At 37.5% G+C, this 10,360-nt stretch overlaps 1 protein-coding gene across 1 annotated transcript; it reads left to right on the forward strand.

Annotated features, from left to right (window-relative positions):
* The first annotated feature begins 1,801 nt into the window (after positions 1 to 1,801).
* Positions 1,802 to 8,554, forward strand: LOC110110874 (metal transporter Nramp2). Its single transcript, XM_020842521.2, has 4 exons — positions 1,802 to 2,413; positions 3,405 to 3,541; positions 3,636 to 4,288; positions 7,919 to 8,554. The coding sequence occupies exons 1-4, from the start codon at positions 1,872 to 1,874 to the stop codon at positions 8,123 to 8,125; spliced, it is 1,539 nt and encodes a 512-aa protein (XP_020698180.1). The 5' UTR covers positions 1,802 to 1,871; the 3' UTR covers positions 8,126 to 8,554.
* Positions 8,555 to 10,360: the final 1,806 nt, after the last annotated feature.

A 10,360-nucleotide genomic window follows, 5' to 3' on the forward strand; every position in this document is an offset into this window, starting at 1 on the left:
GCACGTAAAGCTTGCTTTAGAGTAGTGAAGCTTTGCTGTCTCTATAATTCTCTCTCTTATGTTGTATTCTATTTTTATAGTTATAATCATGAATAAAGAGAGAAATTTTTAGATCGACTAAGATTTCGTTTGAGACAGATTTTTTTGCAGTTTTTTAAAACAAAATTTTGTATTGCAGTTTTTTAAAACAAAATTTTATTACAAAATTTTGTGAATTAAAAATTTTTGCAATAGAAAATTATTTTAAAAAGCATTAAAAAAACTTGTCACAAACGTCGAAACATAAATATTAGTATTGTAATTAGTATTGTATAATTTTCATAATAATATTTTTAAATTTAATAATATTTTTATTCGTCTATTTAAACTAATATATATAAAGCAGAAAAATATATTTTGTTATCGGCACCGACACTTAACAACACGAGCCAACCACGGATGCGCACGGGCGAGGGATCGACATAAAAATCCTAGAATGGTCTTCTCAGTTCTCACATAACCTTCAGAGGACAATTTCGCACGGCTTAAATGTTTGAGGCATGCTAAAGTCTTCGTAGGAGTGGTCCAATAAACTGAGCTGTGCAATTTAATTCATAGAAACGTGTTTATTTAGGCTTCATTTGAAATAATTTTTACATTATTTTTAAATTATTTTTTTATATAAATTTTTTTAATACTAAATATTTTTGTTCTAAAAAGCTGTTTTAGAAAACAGTAAAAAATTATTTCACTACTATTTTTTTATTAAAAAAATATATACTTCAAAATTATTTTAAAAAACAATAAGATAATTATCCCAAAACAGCTTTCATATTGTTTTTAAAGCAATCTTTTAATAATTTTTTTAATAGTAAAATTTTGTGCTATAAAATTGATTTTGATAGTAGTACGAAAGACTTTTCCATCGTTTATTTTCTTTAAGGGAAATTTTTTAGTCAATTAAGATAAAATGTCACACATATCAGACATAGCTTTGTTTGATATGTTGGTTGAGAGTTTCTACTACTATTAAATAGGTCTTGGATTCGAAGCTCATGTATATGATGCCTATGTAAATTTGTTTTTATTGGCTTAAAAATATTTATAAAAAATACATACATATATACATAAGCTTTAGACATAAAACCTCTTGATAGCCAAAACTCCCCATCATCACATAAGATACGATAAGCTGAGTCCTTTTCTTTTTAAATATTTAGACCAACTAAAACAAATTTACACATATCATATAAAATCCAACATTTTTTATTTGATAGTCAAAGCTCCCAATCAAAATACCAAGTTGAGCTATGTGCCCTATCTTTTACTTGTAAATATATATATTTTAGAAAATTAGGGGCAGCGTTCAAACATGCATACAACATGAATACAAGAACTCAAATTCAGGAGAAATTATTCTGTGCGGACACTGGATAATCCTGAGACAAATCAGAGCACCATGTCACCTGATATATAGCAGTACCGCACATTGATACCGAATAAAAAAGTTATATGGCGCTTTCTGGCTAGTCTCCAGAAGCCTTCTGGAGTCTGCATAAAATAATTTTTTAAAATTCAAAGCCTCTTTAATTGCTAGCCAAAGAGAACCAACAAATCAAAGAGAGTTGCGTCAAATCAGAACTTTTGAGGATGGAGTAATTTTTAGAGAACAGCAGAAAAACACCGTGAATCATCACGTGCCACGTAGTATTAGAGCCACGTGGCGTTATCGGACAGCGTGTATGCAGCGGTGAACTTGCAACCTCCGGTGCATTATAAACACAGAACGCTAAAGAATCTCTTCACTGTTCACTGACTACAAATACGGGATTTCGTTCTTCAGCCACAGAGAAAAATAGCTTCGACAAATATCAATTATCTTCTCGGCAGCAATGGCGTCCCAAGAGAGAGAAGTCCAGGAGAGGCTACTTTCTGAATCTGAAGACCAGGAGGTGGAGGAAAGGGCCTACGAATCCGACGAGAAGATCATAATCTCAATCTCCGATGAGGATTCGGACACGGTGGAGGATGATGCCCCTCCGCCCCCTTTCTCGTGGCGAAAGTTATGGCGTTTTACGGGCCCGGGATTCCTCATGTCCATTGCTTTCCTCGACCCGGGAAACCTCGAGGGAGATCTTCAGTCAGGGGCGATCGCGGGATACAGCCTTCTGTGGATCCTTCTCTGGGCGACGGTGATGGGGCTTTTGATCCAGCTTTTGTCGGCGAGGCTCGGCGTGGTGACGGGGCGGCATCTTGCGGAGCTTTGTCGAGAGGAGTATCCGAGGTGGGCGGGGATTGTGTTGTGGCTTATGGCGGAGCTCGCGCTCATCGGGGCGGATATTCAGGAGGTTATTGGTAGTGCAATTGCCATCAGAATTCTGAGTGGCGGGGTTATTCCTCTGTGGAGTGGGGTTGTCATCACCGCACTTGATTGGTATACCCTTTTAATTTATCATGCTGCTTGTTTTTTCTAGCTCGTAAATTTGAAGATTTCTGATTATTTTATAGTCCAATTTAAATTAATTTGGATGCTTCCCCTGTAAATGGTTAATTTTGCATTATGATTTATTTTTTCTCTGAAAAGCAGCTCCTTAGTGGCGCATTATTTAGAGTCTCTTATGCTTTGGGGTATCGTAGGAAGTTCTCTTAGGTCTTAAATGGTTGCCTGAAGTTAGAAAATATAACTTTTTTTTTGGTAAATAGATGAATTTTACTTGTTCTAACATTTAGCTGAGTGTGGTTAGCTATCATCATTGATTTTATGCTCAACAGACACTCTCAAAACTTTCTTAAATGTAACGATTTTGATTTAAAAGTAAAAAATGAATAAAATTTTTGAAATAATCATTTTACTCAACATGTCCTCTATCTACAAGCAACCAAATGAGCTTTAAAAGTGATTTTTTTTTATATAGAATTTAATAAGAAAGGTTTCTGCATTTTAGTTCGGCCTTTTGAAAATTTGTTGCTCTGCATAATTGGTCATTGCAAGGGATATTCATAGGCAATCATGCTTTTATATTCTTGAACGGATGGGAAGTACAAACCACACATCTATGATGATTTGGAGGATTCCAGAATAGTTATGTAGTCCATTTATGGTATCTGTATTTAAGAGATGGTCGCTTAAACCTGTTCCAAAAAACCAGTTCTTTTACAGTTTATGTAATCCATTTAGGTGAAATGAAGTTTGATTTTGTGTAGAATAATAGTTAACAACTTTTAGTGATTTTTGCAACTTTGGGTGATGTTTACTTTGCCATTGATCGCTACAGTGGAATTACATAGTTTTCTATACATAATTTGAATATTATATAAAATACTTAAGCATAAAAAATCCTATAGAAGGAAGCTGGTTGGATTTCATGGATTAGCCTTTTTTAATGCTGGCTAATGAAAATTTACGCCTATTGTGTTGTTGGCAGCTTTGTTTTCCTGTTCCTTGAGAATTATGGTGTGAGGAAATTGGAAGCTTTCTTTGCTCTTCTTATTGCAACCATGGCAATTTCCTTCGCTATAATGTTTGGAGAAACTAAGCCGAGTGGGAAAGAGCTTCTTATTGGTAATTACCTTCATCCATAGCAAAATACATATGATTTCCATCTGCCCTTTTTATGTTCTTTGCATTGCTAGCTGAGTTTGATTTATCATCACAGGTACTTTGGTTCCGAAACTCAGTTCCAATACCATAAAGCAGGCAGTGGGTGTAGTTGGGTGTGTCATTATGCCCCATAATGTTTTCTTGCATTCTGCTCTCGTACAATCTAGAAAAGTGAATGTCAAGCGGCGAAGCCGTGTAAGGGAAGCAATGAGATATTACTCCTTAGAATCTGCTGCGGCTCTTGCTGTTTCCTTCATTATCAATGTCTTTGTTACCACTGTTTTTGCAAAATCATTTTATGGTACTAAAATAGCTGCTAGTATAGGCCTTGAGAATGCTGGGCAAGTTCTACAAGAGAAGTATGGGACTACTTTGTTTCCTATACTGTATATCTGGGGGCTAGGGTTATTAGCATCTGGGCAGAGTAGCACTATTACAGGAACTTATGCTGGACAGTTTATTATGGGAGGGTTTCTTAATCTTCGTGTGAAAAAGTGGGTTCGGGCTCTTATTACTAGAAGTTTTGCAGTTGTGCCGGCAATAATTGTTGCCCTAAGTTTTGATTCTTCTGAATCTGCAATGGATGCTTTGAATGAGTCACTTAATGTGCTTCAATCAGTTCAGGTGCCTTTTGCGCTTATACCTCTCATCACTCTGGTATCAAAGGATGAAGTTATGGGTTTCTTCAAAATTAGTCTTAGTCTCAAAGTAAGTCATGAATTTTACTCTGTCATTATAAGCCTCCTATACAGTTTGTTGTTAGCATTATGGCTATTCATCTCTTTAAGTAGCTTCGTTAACTAATTGGATATAGTTTCAATTTTTCTAGCATGATAACTTGTCATTGTTCTAAATGTTACCAATCATGTAAAATTTTCTTTCTTTTTGTATGCTTTATTATCAGCTTCTTTTCTCCTAATAGTTCACATGAGAAGGTTTTACAATGATGATTCAGAGAAAAAAATTAATTTTTTTTAAATGTTATATAAATCATCACAACTTGTTTATTGCCATAAATTGCAAGTTCCTCATTCGTAGATTTCAAGACTTTAACTTAGGTTTTGGAGCCATTTTTTCAGTTGCAATGTTTGTTTTATATTTTGAGCCTGTTGAAGTTAGTGAGCATTGGTCAAAGTGTTTTGCCTATAAGCACCTCTAAGAAAGATAAACTAGATGGATTTTATTGATTATGGGCATTTAATGTAACAACCCAAACTCTTAACTATTAAGATATTGTCCGCTTTAGCCAAAGAGCCTCACAGTTTTGTCTTGTTGGTGTAACTTCCCAGTAGGTCACCCATACTAAAATTGCTTTGAAATGAGCACACTTAATTGCGAATGGCACACGAAAAAAGACGTAGCAGTCATTATCTTATTCCCTTTGAAACACCAGGATACCAATGTGGTGCCTAGAAAGGCACAAAAACCTGTAGTAAAGCAACGATCATAGGTATCAGCTACCCAATATGAGTTAGAGAAGGCTTGTAATACTAGTTTGGAGGAAGAAATAGGTAGTCCAAATTGTAGAGTGCCTTGAAAGTATTGAAACAGCCTTTTCAAGAGCTGAAAATGAGCAACATGTGGTTGATGCATGTGCTGGCATAGAAGGTTCACCGCATATGAAATATCAGGCCTTGTGATTTTCAAATACTGAAGAGAGACAACTACGTGACAATATAGTTCAGGCTTATCATATAAGGCTGAAGTAGTAGCAGAGTTTAGCGGTTTAGGAGGTAGAGGAGTAAGTACTGACTTGCAATTAGCCATACCTGCCTTATGAAGAATGTCAGTTGAATACTTTGACAGCACCAAATGCAGTCCAGTTGCTGTTTTAAGGACTTGAATACCCACGAAGTAACTTACTGGTCCAAGGTTTATCATACGTAACCTATTGTGCAGCTCTTGTAGCAGTTTTTCAATAGCATATTGATTATTCCCGGTAAGAAGAATGTCATCCACATAAATAAGGATGTAGATAGAAACCTTGCTTTTGTGATAGGTGAGTAAAGATGAATCTGCATTGATGATTTGAAATTCAGACTGTAGGAGATGAGTTGAAAATGTGGAAAATCATTGCCTGGGCAGTTGCTTTAGACCATAAATAGCTTTATGAAGATGACACACATAATTAGGATATTAGAGGTTGTAACATAAATATGATGTCATCAAGATGTTCATGAAGAAACACATTAGAAACATCTAGTTGCAAGATCAGCCATTTGTTGGCAAGAGCAATGGTGAAGAAGATACGAATGGTTGGAAATTTTGCAACTGGATTAAACATATCAGTGTAATCAAGACTGAATTCTCGAGCAATTAAATGTGATTTATGGCGAGCAACAGTACCATCAACATGATATTTTGTTTTAAATAGCCACTTACAGCCCAGTACATTCTGATTAGGATTGCGAGGAATTAAATACCAAGTATCTTGCTTTTGGAGTGCTTTAAACTCTTTTGACATTGCTGTTCTCCAAACATCATGCTTATTTGCTTGAGAAAAACAGGTAGGAGCATCAGGAACAATGGTATGCTGCAGTGTAAAATAGCTTTGGGTTTAAGTGCGCCTGTTTGAAGACTAGTAACCATATGGTATCTAGACTGCTCGAGTGGCAATGGAGCAGCAATAGGAGGATTAGTAGAGCAGCTGAAACTAGGGGTGCCAATTTTTGACCCGACCCGGATCCGAGTCCGGAAAAATCCGGGTTCAGGTTGACCCGTTTAGCAAACGTGTCGGGTTCGGTTCAGATTTTTGATCCGTTTAAAAAACGGGTCGGGTTCGGGTTGACACGAAAACCCGATACTTACCCGAGATCAACCCGCACTCGCGACATCGCTGTTGTTGCGCTCGCGCCGTCGCCCGCTGCCGCGCTCGCCGAGCTCGCCGCTACTGTGCATTCCCGCGAACTCCGTCCACACGCTCGCGGTGTGTCGCTCGGTCGGTCGGTCCCGCGGACTCCGTCCAGGATGCAGGTCGGGTCGGGTCAACTCGGCTACCCGGCCGGGTCGGGTCCGGGTTGAAATATCCGACCCGTTTGCAAAAACGGGTCTGGTTCGGGTTGACCCGTTTAGATCCGGGTCAACTCGGGTTTGACTCGAACCCGACCCGTCGACCCAAATTGACACCCCTAGCTGGAACCGTGGGAAGGGCTGTAAGAGGTCAAAGGGGAGTTGGAGGTGGAAGCTACAGAACGTTAAGGTGAAGAAGTAGTAGACAAGGGCTGTGCAGGTGAATGTATGGAAAGACAGGAAGATGGAACAAGTGAATTTGAGGGCACAAAGTGAGTAGTCGGTTGAGGAGATTGAGGAGCATTTGGTGACTGAAACAGGGAGGAGGTGACTTAAATGTAGATCCAACTTGTTTCAATTTTAAGTCACTTGTAGCCCTTTTGATGAAAGCATAACCAAGAAACACAAATGGTGTAGACTGAGGTTCAAGTTTGTGATGTAGAGTGGTGGAAAATCAGGGATAGCACAATCAACCAAAAACCTTGAGATGTTGATAAGTAGGAGGCTTTTGATAAAGATATTGATATGGAGAGAGATGATTGAGAGTTTTTGAGGGTAAGCGATTGATTAAGTTGGCTGCAGTAAGAAGTGTATCCCATAGATTATGAGGTAGATTGGCTTCAAATAGCAATGCACGAACAGTTTAAAGTAGATGGTGATGTATCATCCGAGGTATGTACAAAAATATCTAAAGTTGAAAACTTCTAAAATAGTTTTCCTTAGGTCAATTTAACAATCTACTGCAAGCAATTTTCTGGAATCAATTTGTACTTATTGAACTAGATTTTAATTTAATGAATCATCATCTACTACAATCATGCCCTAGTGTTAAGTAAACTGGAGATCATTCAAAGTATCAATCTTTACTATTTGTCAAGCAGGAACCATATGATTTGCAGTCTCGATATGTTGAGCATATTGTTTTTCATTTTCTTTATAATTCTGGTTTTCAGAATGTGCTGCAAACTCTTATTGTATGTCATGAACAAAAAACCAAAACTGTTTTTCTTTGGGTTGATTGATGCCATTTAAGTTTTTCGTTTGGGACAGCTTTCTCACTTCTTCTTAAAGCAGCTTTCTAGTACAAAAATTTAAGTTTTTGTACTAAAAATATGCTTTAAGAAACATTAAGAAAACCGTTCCAAACAAAGTCTTAGTCCAATGTAATAGCATTACATGAAATCATGGCTTCCCTTCCTTACATTTTGAGTAAAATTAACCAGCCTTTTAGATTTTACACTCTAATTATTTGCTCATCGAACATTTCTTACTGATTTACAAAACTATATCTTGCTCACCTGAATTATTATGTTTTGGTTACTCATGCAGACTGTGACCTGGATTATTGCTGCATTCTTGATAGCCATTAATGGGTACCTTCTGGTAGATTACTTCGCATCTGAAATAAAAAGCCTGCTTTACGGCTCCATAGTGTGTTCTATCCTGGCAATATATGTGGCTTTTGTTGTATACCTGATGGTCCGCAGCTCTCTTCGTCCAGTGTTCTGTAAGGTATCAACAAATTCTACCCATTGAAAGCTGCTTCTATCACTTGAGTTTGTGATGCAAGTTTTATCATCGAGACGCTCTGGTGAAGAAGAATACAAGCTTGTTCTCATAGACTGACAAGGAATTATTCAATAAACAGGTTGTAGATCCCAGGCTTATTTATATTTTAGGTATTTATGGATCTCATGAAATCAATTTCTTAAATCTGTAAGTAGTGTTATGTATGATAAATGGATTAATTATTCTGTGCAGACGGCAAACGTCGTCCGGAGACCAAGCAGAATGCACCACGTCACTTGTTGTTCGGTACCTAGCTCGGTACTGTTCGGTACCGCTGACGTGGCACATTCTAGTTGGTCTCCGAATACTGAACTGTGTTGGGCGTTCGCATAGAATAATCTCTCTGATAAATGAGATTGTCTCCAGGTAATAATACAAGTGAATCAGATTTGACAAGGGCCTCTCTTCATTGTGTTTTTCATTTGAGCAAGGATATTTTGATCAAATTTTAAATTAAAAGGAATATTAAATTTATTAAATTTAGGGGTGTCAATATTTGACACGACCCGAAAATCCGACCCGAAAATTTCAGGTTAGGGTCAACCCGAACCCGAACCGGGTCAGATTCGGGTTAACCCTTTGACTCGAAATTGACCCAAAAACTCGATTTTGACCCGGCAACCCGAGATTGACTCGTTTTTTACTCGAAAAGAGGAGATTGACCCGTTTTTTACTCGAAAATTAGTCATTTTTTGTTGGAAACGGGTCATTAGGGTCGTGTCGGGTTGACCCGAATAGTGCCGGGTCAGTTTCGGATTCGACCCGAACCCGACCCGTGACCCGAAATTGACACCCCTAATTAAACTTATTTTGAAATTAATATAATAAATGTTTTAATTTATTATTTATATATTATATTTTTTTTCAAAAAAATTATTTATTTTTGATTTTTTTTTACCCTTTGATTGAGGAGGTTGGAACTTATAGTAATAAAATATTATTATTTCAACTTGTGCATTATCTAAGATAGGACAAGCCTTCTATTGAAATCTGTTATTTGGTTTATAGAAGGCTTATATTGCAAGCCTTTTATAGACCAAATAACGGACTTTTGTTTCAACATGCTCATATTTTTTTTGAATAAGTGATTATTCATAAAAATCCAAAATTAGGATAAGTGGATCGATTATATTTTACATAGCCCATAATGATAAATAATCATCTCGGTTAATCTAGTGAATGCCAATTGATATTATTAGGATTGGTTCAATTTTATATTAAGTCGTTCCGCAAGATATCACACCTATGCAAATACATAAATAGTTATATATAGATATTATTTTATTCTCTCTCACTCAAAATTAGGAAGATTGAGGAATTGACAATGGGTCACAGTGAGATGTAATCGAACGTTAAAGAAGAGAGAGAAAGTTATGACGGGCGGGATCTCACTAGGAAGAGCAAGAGAGTTGAAGAAGTTGGGACATGATATCTCTAAGGAAGAACATTCATGTGAGGGATGATGTGCAAGGCAAATAAGAAGTAAAAGAAATGGTGATAGGTATTAAAGCACTAAACCGTATTTCCTCACTTGTCCTTACTTGTAATTAATTCCTGTAATAGCTTATATATAGTTTTCCTCTGTACGCCAAACACATTAATACAATTTCTATTTTCGCATTTCTCTGTATCTTCCCGCCTTCATCTTCTTTCAAGATTTCATCATGGTATCAGAGCCTCAAGGCTCCACAGCCCTCCTCTGATCGTCGGCATCCTCTTCCGACCTCGGCAACTCGTTCTTTTCTTCAGTTCGACTGATCATCCGAATGGCAGAAGAACTGTCCATCGGATCTCGCCGGACGACGTCCTGTGCTACAAATCAAGAATCCGAATTCTTCATCCCTCCCCACCTCAAATTTCTCATATCCAACATCAAAAATCTTGTTCCGACGGCGGAGGCGAGTTTCAAAATACTGCATTTCGTAATTACTGCTCTCAACAAGGTATCACACATCAATTCAGCTGTCCATACACACCAGAGCAAAACGGCACTGCGGAGAGGAAACATCGGCATCTCTTGGAGCTCACCCGAACACTTGCTCAAGTGGCCAACCTACCCAACTCCCTCTGGGCCGAAATGGTATCTACAGCTAACTACTTGATCAATCGGCTGCCGTCCGTCTCAATCAACAACTTAACCCCATACTCCAAACTTCATGGTAAACCCGCGACTTACACGCATCTCCGCACCATAGGATGTCT

Source organism: Dendrobium catenatum, unplaced genomic scaffold (assembly GCF_001605985.2).
Source record: "Dendrobium catenatum unplaced genomic scaffold, ASM160598v2 fragScaff_scaffold_743, whole genome shotgun sequence".
Lineage (NCBI taxonomy): Eukaryota > Viridiplantae > Streptophyta > Magnoliopsida > Asparagales > Orchidaceae > Dendrobium > Dendrobium catenatum.